At 24.7% G+C, this 21,168-nt stretch overlaps 1 protein-coding gene across 2 annotated transcripts in view; it reads left to right on the top strand.

The window, feature by feature from the left end:
* LOC129612231 (5-hydroxytryptamine receptor) overlaps positions 1-21,168 on the top strand; it is a 100,754-nt gene that overhangs the window by 18,785 nt on the left and 60,801 nt on the right. For both annotated transcript variants that reach the window (XM_055525772.1, XM_055525771.1), the window contains exons 3-4: positions 5,540-5,673; positions 5,745-5,854. In XM_055525772.1, coding sequence (XP_055381747.1) covers positions 5,540-5,673; positions 5,745-5,854 — 244 coding nt within the window. The remainder of the gene's footprint in view (positions 1-5,539; positions 5,674-5,744; positions 5,855-21,168) is intronic.

Genomic DNA, 21,168 nt, shown 5'->3' with positions numbered 1-21,168 from the left:
AGGTATGCATATACATTCTCTCAACAGCATCCTCTCAGATATTACATTACTTACCTATATATTGTGTTGTTTAAAAAATGCTTCTGAATTAAATTAAACTATTTTTAATGGTACAAGGAATTTCATACAAAATAGTTATACACTTCACTTATACAAGGTTTTCCAGAAATCAAGGGATTTTATAAGCTTTTTTTATAAAAAGCTGAAATTTAATTCTCTGTCTCAAGACATTCGGGGAGGTGTCGCTGGAATTAATTGATTAGAAATATTTATTGTTTTTAAAAGAAGTTCTTGGTCTTAATGAAGTTATAATTATTTGAATGTGTCAGTTTGTTACCACTACCCTGTGATCACCGTCATGGAACATACGATTACATGTGACTTATCTATACAACCCAGTTCTCTTGAGGAATCTACCTAAATTCCCGATGCTAATGTTCGATATCTCGTCCAGCTCAGCCACGTTTGCTCTGCCAATCTGGCCCTGCCCGCTGCAAGACGTCGTATTGAACGGGAATCCTAGTCCAGCAACATGCTCCTCCAACGCCACGAGCCCATCTGATTTCATAGGGTCGTATTTAACACACACAAGCACGTGCTAGATATTCTCTTTATATATTAGTTTTTACTGTATTGATGGCAACAAAACGCCCCCCCCCCCCGTCGAAAATGCCCATGACTAAGTCACACCCAATCAGCTCATCATCCCGTACATTTCCTGATATATCATAGTGGCCCGTGACGTACAATTATTTAAAATTCAAATAAATTCAAATGAATTCAGAATTAAAGTTCAGCACACCTTATACATATAAGCACAACTTAATATTACATGCATGTTTTTTAAAAGATATTAAAAAAAAAAATTTTTTTTTCCTTCCAAAAGATTTAACCTACACTCACTAAAATAACTACCTTTGTTATTATTCAGGTTTCACTTTAAAAATATGCAACATTTATTCATTTTTGTTTTTTTTTTTTTTGTTCTTTTTCTTGTTGTTGTTCGCCTAAATTCATTTTAATGCACACACCATGAAGAAAAAATTATACAACGTGATCCATATTCATTTAAAAAGGAAATCTACAGGTGGCGTTCAAGTGTATATGATAAAATTTAACAAAAACAAAAAATGCTGTGTTGTAACAGTTTAAATGAAAAAAATTATTTAATCCTGGAAAATCTCTACAAAAAAAAAAAATAAGAAAAAAATTAAAATTTTAATTGAAACTATGGAAATTTAATCTTACTTTTAATTAAGTTAGTGAAACTAACTACATACAACGATATTCCTAATATTAAGCACACGTCGTTTTTTTGTTTTATTTCAAATTAATTTACAAGAACACAAAGAAACCATGATAAGCAAGAGTTTTTCAGTGCAAGTGCAAGAGAAAATTAGCAATTTTAAATTTGTATGGTTGGACTTTTAAACTTAAAAGAGTTGATGTGGAAATTATCAAGAAATTGTTAACAAAATCTCTATATTTTTTTTTACTTGCGAAACAAAATTTAGTAGAGTTAGGTCAAACGAATTGTTTGTAAAGCAACACTTTTCCCTTCAACAAGTAAAAATGCTGCTTTTGAAAACAGTCTACTAAGTCTTTAAAATTACTTTTATTCATATTTCAAATTAATTCAGAAATTGCATACATTTAGGATGAGACAAGAAAAAAATTCGAAAGAGGCGCTATCATCATGGTCGAATTTAAGAAAAATGTGAAGTTCTATACTTTGATGGCATTGACATGATTGGCTTTCTGTATTCATGGAAATTTGAAAACTTGAGGGTTTGGAAATATAAGGCGGCAAAAATTTAAATTTTCAAATTTCGAGAGGCGATAACTTGTTAGACGGTGGAGATGTGAGAAAATTTTTTTGTAACTAAATTAACTATTTATAAGTAACTGAAAGCTGCTAACATTTTATACTACTACAGCCAGTGGTCTACTAGAAAAACGATATTAAAAATTTTCGGAAAATCCGTCAGTGTGACCGATTTTGTAAAGTTCAAATATGATATGTCACAATAGAAGAAGCCCAACCTTTCACCTTTTACAGAGTTTCGAAAAATAGGAATTTTTAGATGGGCTATAAATTTAATGGGGGGGGGGGGGGAAATAAGTAAAAATTAAGTTTCTATTAAAGATCTGTCTATATATGAAATTTTAACTGCCTATCTTCAAGGATGTAAAAGTTTTGAAAACATCTCCTAGAAGATTGAAACTAATAGGCCCTTTCTACAAAAATTTTTTAGAAAAATCCTAAATAGTACTCTAATTTCAGCATTATCTGTTAGTGCTTTATTACTTAATTTTTTAAATTTAATACAATTTAAGCATTTCGAGGAGATTTGCAGAAGATTTCCCAAACAGAAACTTGAACTAATGTGTGTTAAAACCTATTCTTGAAATCAAAGAAATTATAATTTTGGTTCCAATTTTGATAATTACAAATCAATCACATATTTTGGTATACACTAACACAATTTTAATTCTAAAAATTAATTGTAGAAAAAATTCAATAATCTCCTATACTACTATTTCATATCCTGAGGGTTCACACAATTTCTTCTGCAAATATATTTGAAAAAAAAAAAATATTCATTAAAATTTTTATTAAAATTTATTTAAAATTTTTTTTTAATTTAAAATATTCTGTAAACTATACCATGATGTGTAAACATCTGTTACAATATTCATTTTCAATATCAAACAAATTTTTGTGCTTCAGCAATCAAAATAATTTTAATAATTTCAATAATTTCGTCTATAGATAATTTATTTGAAAATTAATAATGACCTTACAAAAAAAAATTTTTTTTCCACAATTTTATTAAAAATATTTTCAATATTTTTTTTTGTACACATTTTAGTTGTTGGCATTATTAAAATTACTACAGCAGTTAAAAAATTTTCGTTTATTTTTTAAAATGCTTCAATGAATTTCGACTCCGAATACAATGATACAGTTAATAGAACATGGAATAAGCTGTGGTATTAGTTTAAACACTTCTGAACTACCTCTAGTATTGAACCTCTTTTTAAATAGCTTGATTCCATTCAGAGAGCAAGTAAGACATAGAAAATTACTCAGTATCGCCTTACTTATTCTAAATTTGCCTTTGAAAGCGCTTTATATACTTTTGTATTAAAATTTTTAACATTTCAATCCAAAATTAAGGATTATTTTATACACAGAATTCAAATCATCCCCATTCGTCTTTATTCACTACCGCTTACCCCACCCAAAAGCACAATATATGCAGTAATTGCTATTATCCAACAAAAAATTATTTCTTTTAAAAATTTAAAAAAAAAAGTTTTTCATCTAAACTTGTCTACGTTTCTACAATTTCTCATTTACAAATAGACATATTGAGGCTTCTTTCATAATAAATGTTTTCACTTAAAAAAAAGAAAACAAACAAAACAAAAAATTGGGATGCTTTCTACAAAATTTTCTATATAAAAGATTTTTGTAATAAAATGACTATTCAGTCTAGTCAAATAAACATGTAGAAAAATGTAAAATACAAAGGATTATTACATCAAAAAAATGGAAAATGAGAAAAGTTAAAGCTCATAAGAAAAATTTATAGTCACGTACAATTTAAAATAAAAATGTGTACTTTTAGTCTTTGTTTATTGTGACATGCTGAAGGAAAACAAGAAATAAAAAATTTTTATTTTAAAACAAAAAGAAAAAATTAAAATGAAGTTTCTTAAGACATCAGAGTAAAAGTATAAATCTAGTCCTTCAATTGAAAAATTGTTGTTCTTTTGTTTAAGCAAAAAAAAAAACATAAATTTTGAAAAAGACTAAATTAGAAAATTGTATATTTCAAAAAACATTATTCAAAAGCAAAAATGAAAGGATCACGTTGTTATAACGTTTAAGACATTCGAATGTAGACGTCGCATTTATGATCAGAATTTTCTAATAATACAGCATACTTGAAACTTGAAACAAAAGTTGTTGGAATCAAATACAATGTACTATATAAAAATGTCTAATTTAGACAGCATACAACCCTGACCCTGAATTTTCTGAATAATATTAACAAATGGTTATAATATCAATTCGCCGAAAGAAATGTACAAGATTATCGAAATCAGCTTTAATAAAATATTTAATTTAGATGATTAGAAAACGTGTATAACTCGTAGGAAACCTCCTGTAGTTAGCGTATTTGGAAAATTAAAAATTTGATTCTTAGTAGAGGGTCACTTTCTGGAGTACTATTTTCATAAGAAATTTTTTCGTAAGTCAAAAAAATCTCACATTAATAGTAGATTTTCAGAATACTTGTAAAATAAGCTCACATGTAGGCACTTAGATTCCTTTGAAAAGGTAGACGAATGGTCGTCTAAATATGCTAGTGTAAAATTATTAGTCTCTGGCCTGCCACAATATTTAATAAACCCGTTACGTGGCAAAAGAAAACCTATTATAAATGTTGCTAAAATATATTTAATTTAGAAATTGTGATATATGAGTGTAAAACCCTTAATATCTTTGGTCCCGTCATTAGCCATTTTCAATATATCAAAATTATTTTTATTTACCAATAATGCTACTCCAAAGAGGAATATTAAAAAATGTCTTTAACGTAAATATTTCTCAAAAATTACGTTCAAGAAAATTTTATTTATTGTAAAATGAAAATATAAAGTGGTTTTCTTCCTTTAAGTTTTTAAAGTACTAGAGGGATTTTAATAAATAATACAGAAATTTGAATTTTTTTTTCTTTTTTTTTTGTTTTTCTTAAAAATATTTTTATAATCACTAGAACTTTTATATAACAATAATAAGAAATCATTCCGACAACAAGTCAACAAATATTTTTTTCATAACTTTTTCAAATATTCAAAAGAAATTTTTTGTAATTCTGCATATGTGTAATATGTGTGTATTACACTTATGTGTTATACACAATGTACGAGTATTATATAATAGATGCATGTATGTAAATTTGCTGTACATCTTAGAAAAGTTTTCAATCGATTCGTATTAAAATTGATTGGCATATTACTCATATCTGCAATTAAAACTTAAACAAACCATTGTACAAAAAAAAATTATTTATGAACAAAAAATTGCATACTTTTAGGGACATGAATTGTATTTATTAAAATAAATAGAATTTTTTTTTAATTCTAAGAATATGACGTCATTATAAAAATATGGTGTACTGTGAATTTGATGTAAATATTAAGAAAAATAATAAAATTTTTATTGTAAACTGTTGAATGAGTTTTTGAAATTTTAAATGTTATGGAAATTTTTTTGGAAATTTAAAGATATTAAAATTTCTAGGTAATTATTACATAAATAATATTTTCATTTTGTAAAATCATAATATAAGTTCATTGCGTTATTAAAATTTAAAAATTTTTTCAAAGCCTAATTAAAGTGCTTAACATTAAAGTAATTATGAGTAGATTTAATGGTACCCTATTCCAAATCACCAAGATTTTCTCTTCAATTTTGATATTCACTTAATAATATTCATTCATTCTTTCTTTTTTTTTCTTACAGGCAATGTATTTGTAATTGCTGCTATTATTTTAGAAAGAAATTTACAAAATGTTGCAAATTATTTAGTGGCATCATTAGCAGTTGCAGATTTATTTGTAGCATGTTTAGTGATGCCTTTAGGAGCTGTATATGAGGTATCAAAAAAAAAAAAATTTAATTTTTTTAATTTTTTTCGAATTTTAATTTTTAATATATAAAAATATAGATCAGTAAAGGATGGATCCTGGGACCAGAATTGTGTGATATTTGGACATCATGTGACGTTCTTTGTTGTACAGCATCAATATTACATTTAGTAGCAATAGCAACCGATAGGTAAGTACAAATTATTATTAACAAATTATTATAAATATTCATTTATAAAATTGAAAATTTTCATTTGAAAACATAAAATGAAGTCAATAATAGATCGGGGGGGGGGGGGGGGGGGGGGCGAGCTACATGATTGCTGAACACTAACATTTTGAATACGATATTAAAAATTGGTTTTATAAGACAATCTTAGTTTTCAATGTCTAGAAACGGTACTTAATTTTGGTAAGATGTGAGCTAGAAAATTTCGAATATAAATTTTTTGTAAATTAGTCGATTTTGTATGATTTTTAGAAATCCCTGAAAATTACAGACAAAGTAAAGAATTTATATGTGTAAAACAATATCGTTTTTGCTTGTCTTCCTTATCAGCTGTAAAAGCAGAATATTAGCCATTAGTTTTTTTATTGTATTTCAATCTGAAATTGAATTTAAGTCCAAAAATCACTACCTTTTGAAATTTGAAGCAAGTACGAATTTCATTTAAAATTTTATAAAACAACAACATTTAAGTTAAATAAGATTCCTTTAAAAGAATTTCAAGGATCAAATGAACCTTAAAATTAATACTTACCTTAAAAATCTTAAGTGTCATAAAATGTGGTATATTTTTTATATCCCCTATACTTTCTTTATTGGTTTAAATTTCAAAATATATTTTTTTTTTTTCACTTGAAACATTTTTAATATGCTTATCTATATATTTTTTTCTCCGAAATCAGCAACATAATATTTATTTTCGTAGAAGAATATAATCCCCCAAAATTTTTTTTTGGTTTTCTATAATATTTGTATTATAATATACTCTAAATATTTTTTGGATCAAATTTAATATAATTTAAATTTTAAGGACATTTTTGATTTGCTCGGCATTGTATTGTTTATTTATGAACAATACACTATGCTCTCACTTATTTTTAATATTAAAAATAATAATTTTAATTCTAAATATAACAATAAATTAGTAAAGATTTTTTCATAAAAATTCTATTTAAATCGGCGGGATACATACAAAATTTTAGATCACGTTCTAATTGTTTAAAAAAAAATATTATTTACACCCAAAAATATTTTATTAAAACCTTAAAGTAATAGCAATAAAATAGAATTTTGTTTTACTTTTTTTGAGAAAAAATTGTCCCACCAAATTTCTTAAAAACACAAAGTGAAAATTTTTGGTTTAGAGTATACAAAATTCTATCACTTAACTTGACAACACAAAAACAGAAACAAATAAACAAAAATAATCACATGAATTAAAATAAAGTAAGATTTGGCCTTGGAAACCCTACTGGTAACCCCTATAAATCAATTCGTTTCCTTCTTTTTTTTGGTTATTTCTGTTCCCCCCCCCCCCCTCACCAAATATTTAATATATTTTTTTTAATCTAAAGAACCTTGAATTTTACTTGTACATATTTTGTTGTTTTTTTTTTAAATATCCTTGCATGAATTTTATTTCCCTTTCTGTTTTTCTCGTTTTTTTTTTTATATTTTTGATTTACTAAAAATTGTCCATTTATTTTTTCACTGTCGCATAAATTGTTAAAAGTGAAGAAAAAAAAAAAATAACAAATTTCTTTTTTTTTAGCACTTTTCCAAAAATTTTTTGAAAAAAAGTGCTTATTAGTTTCACTCTGTCCGTCCGTCCGTTCGTTCGTCTGTCCGTGTGTCTGTTTGCAAAACTTCTACATTCTTAAAGATAGAAAGCTGAAATTTAATATGTACATAGATCTTTACTAGAAACTTATTTTTGTAGAACAAAATTTTTACCTATCTCCGCCCCTCCAGAAGTTATACCCCCCCAAAGCACTAAAAATGGCCTATTTTAAATATTTGTTGCAATGAAACCATAAGCATTTTTGAAATTTTGCAAACGCAAAAAGGCAGTGGCTTGCTTCCCCTACCGCAGTATACTATAGTTAAACTTTAGAAAAACAAAATGGCCGTTCAAATTTACCGTTATCTACAGTCCTTTTTTTCCAAATTTTTGATGTCGTTTTTCTTCTAGACCCCAGCCTGTAGAAGCTTGAAATTAGGGGCTTTTAGACATTAACAAGTAGTTTATTTCTTTAGAAGAAAATTTTTTTCCATCTCCACCCCCTCTCAAGTTATGAAATTTGTAAAATTTGCATTTTTGACACCTTATATTTCTGAAACCGCAAGCTTGAATAAATGTAAATAATTTTAATAGTGTGGTGAATATACATAGACTGTTTTTAAAAGCAGTATTTTCACTTGTTGAACGGAAAAGTGCTACAATACAAACCATTGGTTTGACCCAACTTTATTTTCTCTTTCTAATTTTATAAATTTTAGAGAAAATGTTGAAAAGAGAGAAAAAATATAATAGGTTTTTATGTGTTAGAAATAATTTATTTTCTTTTCAATAACCGCCTCTTATACTGCCTCCTTGTCTGAATTCATTCTCTAATTCCTTTATTGCTAACATTTTATTGAGTCGAAATGAAAAATAATAATTCTTTTGCAAATGGAAATTATATACATAATACACACACCATATATAAAAGAAAAATATAAAAAAAAATTGAAAAACTATACAACAACTGACAAACTTGTTTAGTAGAGAATGAAAGCTATTAAGTTCCGAAAATATCGCGCACAGTGTGCGTTTTATTGAAAATTACTGTTATATTTTTTTTTATTTTGCCTTTCTAATATAATTTCTTATTACTGTTAATCAAAGATCAGCAGAAAAGAAAGTCATTTTAAGTTGGAGGAATAATATGAAAGGAGTACACAATGGTGAAAAATATTTTATATAATAAAATTAAAATTGTTTTTTTTTTCGAATATCAAATTTCAATTTTTCAAATTTTATTGAAAAAATTTTCAATAGAAAAATATTAATAACTTGTGCTTTATTATAAATAGAATTAAATGTAGCTTGAATGTAAATTTGTCGTATAACAGTATTAATATTAGTATTATATCAGATGAATTGTTTAGTCCCAGCATCAATTGTCATGCAAGTTAAAATTACATGAAAGAGTATGAAAACAATGATTATTGTGGGTAGTGGAGAGGTAGTGAAGGTAGAGTTTATTAGTATGAGAGACATTTTTGGACTAAATTTTACGGAAAAAGAAATAATGAGTTGAATCACAATATCGCTGTAATATAAGCCATAATTAAACATAATTTAAATGCCTTAAACGTGCAGACCTCAGAACACAATTACCAGCATCAACAATAAAATCCTAATCAATTGTACGCAATGTCCTAGTCAACGGCCTATTTCTACCATAATACGTCCTAGTCAATGCCCCATTTCTACCCAAATACGTTCAAATTATTCGAATTCTCTCTAAAACATGCCCGCTTCAAAAACAAGTGAAGAACTATGTTAAAGAACTGTTTCAACAACAAGTTCAAAAACTGTGATACAAGGTTCTTTGGAACAAATTGGAGAATAAAAACCCCGTCAGCAATTATCTTACAAAGCAATGCGAAATGAAAAAATCTCCTCTGAACTGTTTCGATCTTAAAAATATCAATGAAACGATAAGACGTCCAAACTTGACACACATACTCCAAAATGCTTCCCTAAAGTATAGCAAGTTTAGAATGTTTTAGTGTATAGTGAATAGTTGATTTTTAAAAATGAAGTTTTCTGTTATGGTGTTATGTAATATTAATCAGCGGCAGCTTACTTACTTAATTATTTTTTACATTTTTGTATTCAAATTGCAAAGTGGTGAATACAATAGGGTCTTTGTTCATTTATGAAACAGAATAAGGGTGTATGACAATTTCACTTGCAAATTCTAAAATTAAGTAAATCTAGATCTAGTTAAATAATCCATAAATTATTTAAATTTTTTCTATACTAATTGGAACAATTTCACCTCCATATGTTTGACAAATCCTTTACGATACGACTTAAGACATAATATCTGAATAGGAGTGCCTCTACTCCTTCCCCCTCCCCAATGTATAAATCAACTTTACTATGTTTTGAATCATTTCCAACATACGTGTATCCTTAAAATATCCTTAAAAATATAATAAAATTTATTAAAATATATAAAGGGAAAAAAAATATAGGATTGAAAATTTCCTCTTGTTTTATAATTTTATTAATAATTTTTTTGTTTTCTTTATACTTTTTCTGCGTTATTAAAATTGTTTAGGGGGCAAAAAAAAAATTGTGCGTCTAATGTAAAAAAAAAAAACAAAATAAGGTAAGATTTGCTGCTTCAGCTCAATTCACTCAAACCCCTATATTGAATATTGAAGTTTTCTGCTTATTTATATTTTATTTTTTTATTCTAAATTGAAGTGAGAAAACCAAAGAAAAGAAAATCTTTCCTTTTTATATTTATTTTTTTTTTTTTTTGTACTTGTTTTTTGTTTGGAATTCTATAAGGAAGAAAAAAGTTTGGAAAAGAAATCGTTTATTAGCTTTATTTGGATTTACTTGGTACTTTTTACTTTTTTACTTACCATATACTTTTTTTCCTTTCTATAACGTGAAAATACAAGGATACATTTAAATCCAATTATTTAAAGAAAAAAAAAAATTTTTTTTTCTTCCTTAATATGATGTGAATTTTATATGGAAGAGTGAAATGAAAGCAATGTGCTAATTCGTTATTATTCTCCTGAGGACCATAGGGCTTCAAAAATAGGCTCACCAACTTTCTTTGTTTTGTGTCAGTCTCTTTATTTGTGCCCATGTTTTATTGATTAGTTCTAATTCTTTCTGCACATTTCTTTTGCATGCCTCTTTTGGTCTCCTCAGATTTCTTCGTCCTTAGGTGTTCCATTCGAGGGTTTTGACGTGTTATTCATGTCACTATTGATGCCTTATTACATTTCCATTTCCATTTTCTTCTTTTTATTTGAATTTCTATTAAATCCTGTTTCGTCATTACCGAGGAGCTGTGGGTAAGTATTTTTTCGTGGGTAAAATAATTTCCATATAATTTTAAGATATTTATTAACGAAGACCTGTATTCTGTGCATATTAGAATTAAACATTCTATATAATAACTAAACAAAAGTACAGATCATCAAATATAATTGTCGCGTTCCATTTAAGTGGGTATAACATCTTAAAAATAGTGAAAGAATATAAAACTGTCAGAAATAATTCACAGCTATTCTAGCTTACAAAAGAAAGCAATTGAGAGTTTAATTGCACACTGTTAATCCGATAGATGAATTTAAATTTTTATATGGGAAATAAAAGACAATCTAAAGAAAAATTTGTTTGAGAATTTTCCTGTGATGTTTCACCTACCTCAATATTTAAAACCCTTCCTTGGAACATTATATCACTTCCATCCTGCATATTTTTTTCCCTGTTCATATTCATATACTCGTACAACTAAATATAGAGTATATATTCATTTTTCCAATAAGAAGAACACGAAAAAAATGAGATACTCTTTCCTTAAATTGATGACAAGAGATTATGTTTATGGATGAAATAATTCCTTCTTCTATAAAAGAAGAAAAAAGACGGGAAAAAAACAGCTATACACACACGCAATTTTACGTAATTTCTGTATAAAAACATGATAACAAAAATATTAATGTGTGTATAGGTAAAACAAGTGTATACACACAAACAATATTAATATTCGTGCGTATTTAGAAATTAAATTGATATTTAAGAAAAAAAATGTGATAATAAAATCATGGTTTTTAATAAAAAAATCAAAAATTATTTCTTAAAAATAATCAGAAATAAAAAGAATAAAATTCGCAATCCACGTGTGTATTACATAATAAGCCTATTTTACATAAATTGTAATAAATGCAATAATATGTTTGAATTTGCTTTACTCTTAGCTGTTTAATACATAAGAGTTTATCACTTATTTTTTTTTTTGCAATTATTTTCTTAAATTCACAATAATTATACTTATTTAATAACAATATTATTTGGAATTGATTTTGTATACAAGCATAATTTATTCACAATAATTCAATGGAAAAGAAAAAATAAAATTCCATTTTTTATTAAAATTAAATTAGAAAAAAGTTTCTTTTTGGAAATTTCCATAAATAATATTAATTGTAGTATTAATTTTGAATTAAAATTGGAAATTGTAAAATTAGATAATAAAATTCCTATTAATAGATGATTAAAATAGAATGTGGCGTGCTTCAGCTAAATAACATAATTTTAATTATTAAATATCTTGAATTAAATTCAAATAACAAAATAAAATATTTTGAAAGTTCCGATACATCCAATTGATCAATATTACCATATTATTACATAAATAAATATTTGAAAAAATTTTCGCAAAATGTTACAGTTCATTGTAATGTCACAAAAATAGGGTAATTCGAATAGATAAATTATATTGCATACTGATGTTCTATTCCTGCTTTTTTAGAATCACATTAAGTAAAACCGACAATCCGGCTAATTATGATGAAAATAAACAATACATTAACACTCTCTCTAAATTCTTATAAAGATTCAAAATAAATTGAAACGAGAAGATGATATAGTTGACAGTGTCAACTCTGTAAAATCCTTATTAAAATTAACGCCCCTTTCAATTATTTTTTTGCTATTTTATTTAAAAGATTGCATACATTGTTCATCCTAAATATATGCAATCTTTAAAATACATTTGTATATGAATGAAAGTAATTTTAACAATTTAGTACAGAGTTAGATTTTTATTACAATTACAAACCAACATAACCCATTACAATTACAAACCATTGGTATGACACAACATTATTATGTATAACTCCCTAATGAATGGGCCCTAATTCGCGGGTTGAAATTATTTAACATTTTTAGGATTATTTTATTATGATATAATGACAATACTTATTTGATTACCATGAAATTTAGTACAATGATTTCAATTGCATATGTTGTAACAAATTTTAAATAATATGTGGCCGTTACCACCTGCTACGGCCTAAAAAAGTGGTCCTAGTAGACATTGCACACCTGTGCAATTCAGCATTTTAGATGCTATTGATTCACACACTGTGCATCATGTTCGACAAATACTTCTAAATAAATTGTTTGTTGTGCCTCTTCAAATTTTTTATTGTCAAATTTTCAAGAAAGTCTAGAAGGCGGGATATAATTAACCATATGAGGCATTATAAGCATAATCCAGCGATGCCGCAACTTAAGAATCAGGACAATTTCCTTCTATAAAATCATATTGATTTTAATAATTAGCCAATAGTTGATTCAACAAAGATAATAATCGTTTATTAATAGCTGCCTCATATATTTTACTAATTGATCTTCGGATTACTATTGATCTTTTGGATGGCCTCATTTACAGCCTTTTTAAAGAATTCTGAGTTAATTCTGCTAGTGAATCTATAAAAGAGTGTATGTATACTGCTTGTAAACTACGGGAATTAATTTTTTAAATCAAATAATAATATTGACATTAACACCAAAGATCACTTTTGACAAAATTCGTACAGTTTTGTGTAAATAATTAAATTTGTTCTCAAAAAATATTTTCAAAAACAAAAAAAAACTCAAATATTTTTAATGACCACTTCAAAAAAAAATGCTTTAAACGTTGTTTTCACTAATTCTATGCACTTTTATTTTAATGACCCATTCGAAAACGTTAAAATACTCTTAATATAATTTATTATATTAAGGCTTTGTCAAATATTTTCCATTTAACATTTTGTTAAATCTGTTTTTGTGTTGACAATATTTTCAATACAATCATTAACAAAAAAGGATACTTTTGTTCGTAAAACAATTTGAAAATTTCAATCCTTTTTCTATAATACTGGTTTAAATTGCAACCAAATTTTTCTAAAAAAAAAAAAAAAATAAAAATATTTTATTAAAAAATTTAACAAAAAAAATAAAAAATTTTCAGATAAACAAAAGCATTCCATTTGCTTTTTAAATTTCCAATTCAAATAAATTTTAAATAAAATAAAAAAAAAATTCACAAAAAAAAAACTTAGAAATTCATGAAATTTAAAAAATAAAATTGTTCTCAAATTCTTTTTTGTAATTTATTTCTGATTTAAAAATACTTTGTTAAATAAAGATTTTATTATTATAAAAATTCTGAAAAAAAAAAATTAAATTTTCAAATAAAATCAAGTTGGAGCAGCACTGGGTAGGTTGTACTTAGTTAACGGCCCCTGAATTTTCCTTTTGCTCGAATTCAGGCTCTCCAATTTGGCATTCAGTTCTTATTTAATTTCTGTACATTAAAATTATGATTGTGATATAGAATTTCCGCAACATCTCTTATACAGACACCAAAAATTATTAGGATTTTATTAAAAAATAAAATTATATATAAAAATCATTGATTCCTTGCAATATTCATAAAAATTTTCTCATTATTTACCCAAAATAATTTTTATAACTTTTGCAACTTAAATTTTCCATTCACCATTAAAAAATTTTTAACCCATTTTTAATATCCTTTATTTTCATCTCATAAATAAATGTCTTTTATTGTGTAATTAATCCTTAATTTTCTTTAATTCCTTTAATATAAATTTTCAATATAAAAATTTTCAAACACATAATTTAAAATTTTCACAAAAAAAATTTGATTTTAAGAAAAATTTTCCTTCTTTCCTTGAACTACAGTTGAAATAATGTAACAGATCATCTTTAACAATCAACAAATGACCATGGAACAAAAAAAAATAAATTTAAAAAAAAAGAATATTTTTTTCTCTGTCATCCTTCCAAACAAAGCAATTTTTTATCAATACATAATGTATAAGGATCACTATAACAATTGCCATTCTTATGTAAATTTATTATTGACCATAAAATCTATATATACTCGTATAACAAATAATTCCCGAGAATAACATTGTTATTCTTATTTACACCATTTGTGTATTCAAGAAAATTCTATGAAAATCACATACTGTTAAAATTATATAAGAGAATATTAAAATAATTAGTTAAATTTTTATTATTCAGAAATTGTAGAAAAATTTTGAATTTGAATTTTAAATTAGAAAAATATTTTTTATTAAAAAAAAAAACCAATATTGCTTTATTAAAAAGATTTGGAAGAAAAGCTATAACAAATTCTTAATAAATTCATAATTTTCTGATGACATGAGGTTTTGGTAAATGGTCTCTTTAATTTCCAAAGATTTAGTTAATCGTAGTAGGCTTTGCAAAAATAGAATATCCAAATCATCTTTATAAAATGGAAAATTAATTTAAAATTAATTTTTAGGAAAGTAGAAATAAAGGCATTTAAAATTACTTGTTCAAATATTAAGTTCAAGGGTCGCCACTTTTAATTGAAAACTCATTTAAAATTGTGATACAAATGGAATTTTATCCAAAATGAAATTTAATATTATATACTGCATTCTTTTCAATAGCAAACCGCTATTTGATAAGGATTACCAAATATTTATTCAAATTTATTCCATAAAATAAAATAGGAACAATTTAAAACTTACCCACAAGGTATTTAAAAAAAAAATTGCAAATCAAATCAATAACCAAAATTTAATCAATTCAAAAATATTCCACAAAACCGTTCTACTCCTTCGTTTCTGAATCTCGATTTTATAAAATATTATTCATACAATATTGTTGCCTTCACATATTCAATTTTCGTATAATATCCTATTTTGCAAAAATATTATCCTTAACGTCATAATATTAAAAGATCTCTTTGCTTAGGTCTTTCCATATATTTTTCTAATATAAATTTGGCTAAAATCAAAAGTAAATTTTCCGCAGAATCGAAATTCTACTTAAAATACCTTCTTCAAATTGCTATAAATTGCGAGAATCATGTACTCAAATCTTTTCTGTCACAAAATAATAACGTTTCAGAGAATTCCTTCTTATATAAATTCATTCGTAACTCAATTGTTAGATTTATTTCTGTAAAATTTGAAAAATTAATTAAAAATACTCTAATGTCCTTTTCAATTTGAGTAAAGTTAAAAATTTATTTTAATTTTTTATGTCATGAACGAATTAATTTCATACATACGCAAATATTTTCATACACAACAAAAAAAAAATTTAAAAATAAGTATGAATCGCCCGCCCGTAGATGACTTAGAAAATTATTACCGAATTACTAAAATATTGTTCCGCATCATAAACAAACAACAACAGAAAAAAAAATTTCATATTACCTAGAACTCTTCTTTCATTCTTTATTTTATCTTAAGCTGATGATATATTGTTAATGCAAATTCTAAAAATTTTCACATTTCCACATAGATACACATAAACGTAATATATATATACAAAATACACACAAAGGATAATACATAAATTTTCATCAACGAAATTTTTTCGCTACTTTTTCCATTTTCGTTTTCATTTTCATTTTGCTTTTGTTATTTTGTTTGCCGCCCATTTTGCTCATTCAACAAAACTGCTATAATATTTAAATCTCAGCTATTCTTTGCCATTCTTGTTAATGACAGTTTGCGAGAGAAATAAAATAAACCATAATAGAAGAAAAGAAAAACAAGATGTCCTTAAAAAAAAAAGCACAACAAACAAAAAAAAAGAGAAATATTCAAAAATAAGAGCAACCCGCCTAAAATCAACTCAACCATGCAGGTAAATAACATTATTCCGTGTTATTTATGTAGATATATGAATGTGAATAGCAAAAATATAGGTAGGAATTTTACAAACATAAATAAAGTGATATATGTAGAAAATATAGGGAAAATATATACGAGTTAAAAATATTTCATCGCTTTAAAATTTACGTGCATTCCGGTACATATTTTTTTTCTATTTTCTATATTTTAATGTTATCTTTCAACATCATCATCAAAAATTTCCATTATTTTACTTACAGTTAATATAGAGAAATATTTTATACATACATACATAAATAACAATATATTTTATAACATTTCATACATAATAACACTGTCAAAATATAAATTAACAAACAAACCAACTTTGGTACTTAAGGTACGTTATACGTTCTAGCATACAAAAAAAAAAAGTTAAACGCTCATTATTTTGCGAAAAAAATATTTTTTAACTCCTTTTATTTTTTTTTCTGTACATACATTCATACAAACAAATTTTCTTTGTGCGCGTTATTCTATATTCTATTCGTTTATCTTAATCTTTTTCACGCATTGCGATAAATCTTCTTCACTTCCCATTTAATCCATCCCCCTTAATATTTTATATATGTGTAATATGTATTATACGATGATCATCTATTCAGCGGTCTTATACTATATTCCATAGAGTTATATAATACAAAAACAAAAAAATTATCTTTTGTTCTAATAATGGTAAAATACACTGCACACACACACACACACTATATAGTTTTATAATAATAGTTTGTTATATTGTTTTACTCATTGTGTTTAATAATAATAATAATTTGAAAACAAAAAGAGAAAAATGAAATCATATTGAGATAGAGAGAGAGAGAGAGAGAGAGAAGAGAAAAAAAATAAAATTTATTCTAGAATATTTTTCTCTTCTCTTTAATAAATTATGGAAATTCTTAAAATGTTATAGTTGGAAAAATTCATTAATATTATCTTTAAAGAAAATGTTTTTAAGGTATCCGACTATTCTAAGGTACTAGTTATACTTTGATTCGATTAAATCTCCATTCTAAGCTAACATAATCATATAGAATGAAGACTTCGACTATGTTTATCAGATTTTCATCAGACCCAGATTTAACCTAATGAATTGTATTCACCTAAAGCTTCCATTAAGTAATTACTACCTAATTCTATTAAGAAATGTAGTTGAGTTTCTCATAGTTTTAAGACTTAATCACTATATAGTTTTTCAAATTCATTTATTATCGGTTTTACTTTCAGAATAAAAGAACCCATCTGAAAAAAATCTGAATTCCAAATTAATCGTATCATTTCCTTCAACTTTTTATTGTGCACAATATATTATATAAAAATTTAATTAAATGTTGAATAATGCCGCCATAAGTTTTCAATAGTTAAGAATAATTAATTTTCTAGCTTGTTCCCTCAAGAAATTCTCTATTATTATTGAACCAAATAATTTTCTCATGAAAATTTCAATAAAGTATATAGTTAGAAAATAAGTCTCGGTTCAAAAATTTAAAACTCATCTTTTTGTATCTTGGAACATAAAAATAATCAAATGATTGCATTAATATGGAAAAGATGCTGGTTTTCTTGTCATTTATTTTGGATTGCATTATGCAGTATTCGAATTTTCGGTAATTATTTTATAGAAATCCCCTGCTATTTAGGTATTTTTGCCCCATGATAAATAATTTTCCTGTCTTTCTTGTTAATAATACAAATTTTCCTCAATATTTGCTATGTAGTCGCGTACTTTCTCTTAAAGATGTTTCTTAATATACGCCATACACTCTATGATTTTCAAATACATGATTAAAGAAAATAATCCACTGATTAATTCAAAGATTTTTTTATTTTTTTTTCACTATATTTACTGATTAATAAAATTTAACACTCTACTATAACTGAAATGCTTATTTTTAAAATACATACATACATTCAATCATACAAACATAACATATTAATATCATATAAGTTTATAAAATTTATTAACGTATTGTGCATTTCTAACACTAGAATGAATATAAAAATGATTTCATATTCCGCTCCATTTAATTTCATTTAATTATATTATATACAACATAACATATATATATATATATATACATATATTATCGATATATATAATCTTATATTATCATTTTTGTGTGTGTACGAATGTAAATAGTTGAATTAAATAGTAAATATATTATTAGTAATAAATATTATTAAGCACACAATGTTGCAAAACAATTTATACATATTATGTGTATACCTGATTAATATATGTATATATATATATATATGTTATAATTTTACCTTTTTGTATTTGATTGTGATTACGTTTTGTTAGTAACTAACAATACTTTTATTTTTATACTTAAATGTTAATGTGAATGTGAGAATGAAAAAAAAAAGAAAAACTATTATAAAAATTTAGGTAAATTAATTCAAATTAAATATATTTTATTTTATTTATCTATGTATATACATAATATATACAATACTCGTATAATTTTATTAAAAATAAAATCAAAAACATTTAAGATAAAATATATTTTCCCTTTCGACATAATTTATATACTTTCAAAGACAATTCATTCATACATACATACATTCACGTAGTATGATGCCTAGGTTTTTTTTTTATTTATTTTTCATTTCCCTTTGAATATTGTTATATACAAGTGCAGGTATTATAGTTATTATTTAATATATAATATTATATTTGAATAATAATACACACATGCACACACACACACACAAAATACAATATATTTTTAAAAATAGGATATAAAATATTTTCCTGGGCATTTAACCTTCAACAAAACTTAATTTGCATTTTATATTATAAAAATTTTTGTCCTTTTGTTAAAATTTATTTTGTTGTTTAGCTTTGTTTTTGAGAAAATTTTCCTTTGAGTAAACTATTGTTTATTTTATTTTTCTTTATATACCATATAGTAAATAATAATATATTGTTGTCTTTTTACTTTCTAAAATTTTAAAAGGCCTTAAAATATCTATGTATAACAGTTACCTGCTTAATATAATATATTTACCTGTTTATATGTATACAAAAAATTTTATAGGTAAACAAAATAAAGGCTGTATAAATTTAAATAAAAAATATTTAAATTTTTTTTTTTTACATAAAATTTCCATAATATTTTTTTTTTATTAAAATTCTATTTGTTTTTCTATTTAATTTTAACAAAACTTTTTATTCCACTTAAAAATGATTTTAAGTTTTTTTTAAATTATTTTTTGATTTCCTAGAGAGAATTAAATTTTAAATTATAATTAAAAGAGAAAGTATGTGTTATACATATAATATTTCAGATGAGCAATATTATTGTAAAATATTCGGAGTTCAGAAGGTATTCGATTTGAGGAATTATAATTTCTTACTCCACAACATATTGTATAATGGAGACCTGTTAAATTATTAGTAAATAAATTGATTTCAGTTAGAAAATAATAACACCATAACAGGACTAAATAGCGTGAATGCTCCCGGTTGGTGGTTGAAGAGGGAGGGAGGGGGGAGGGTAACTGCATTCAATTCAATTAAAATTCAAATATCTAGCTATTAATTTAAAATTTTTTTACAACAAATCAAAATTTTCCATATAGATAGCAATATTTTTTTTAAAATACTTTCTTCTTTGATTCATCCGAATGTTAAAGAAAAAATTTCTAATAATTATATAAGCTTTTGACTTTTCATAACAGCATAAAAGTATTTTTAAAAATTCGCCTTATGTCATATTATGTGTTAAATATAAAATAAATTGGTCACTTAAAAATTTTAAATAAATTTAAGTGTTAAATGATGTCTGGTTCAAAAAAGAAGGAGTTTTGAATATATTTTTGAATAAATTTAAGTCCTTTGCTTCACATAACCTTTTTTCTATTAAATAGCTAAAATTAAATTGTTTGAATTCAAATATTCAAATAAAAGATAATCACTTCGCCAAAAAGTATGCAATATTTTCTCATTATATATTTTTTATATTTTTTTTTTAAACCATACTATTGTCCAACAATTTAACAATTAACACAATTAATTACCTTGATTTTCTGTTTTCCAACAAATAAATAAAATAAAAAATATATTAGCTCTCTCTCTCTCTTTTAATTTTTTCTAATGGTTTCCAAAGTTAATTAACATTTTCCGGCAAAAAAATGAAAAAAAAAAAAAACACAAATATTTCTCGTAACAGCTACATATTCTTTTAAGTGGCTATGGCAAATTGCCTCAAAAAATAAACATAAATATGTATACATAATATGTGTATGTATATATTTAAATACATATATATTATACTTGTTACTTCAAATTGCTTAAAATTCAAATATAAAATTGAATTGAATGTATGTAATTAAATTAAAAATTTTAAAAGGATATTTCACTTTACTGGCACATTTTCATTCTTCTAATATTTGATCTGGAAAATAATTTTTATTCTTTTTTATGTAAATATATAAAAATTCAAGGTTAAAAAATTATAATAAATAAAAAAAAAAAGGAGGAAACACACTCTGAACAACATTTATAATATTCTTTTGTATAATAACAACAATAATAATTTAAACATTGAAAAATATGCCTATAATACTCGTATGATACCCCAGGATTCAAGAATAAAATGAAAATGTATATACTTGTATTTATATAATATGTATGTATGAGCGAGAAAATTTTTATGTTATATGATTATGAGAAATGCAAATACATCAAAATTATTTTGTTATGTAATTTATTATAATGA

Source organism: Condylostylus longicornis, unplaced genomic scaffold (assembly GCF_029603195.1).
Source record: "Condylostylus longicornis isolate FDR11 unplaced genomic scaffold, ASM2960319v2 ptg000064l, whole genome shotgun sequence".
In the NCBI taxonomy this organism is placed as follows: Eukaryota; Metazoa; Arthropoda; class Insecta; order Diptera; family Dolichopodidae; genus Condylostylus; species Condylostylus longicornis.
The sequence above is the reverse complement of the archived record's forward strand: the minus strand, read 5'-3'. Positions and strand labels throughout refer to the sequence as shown.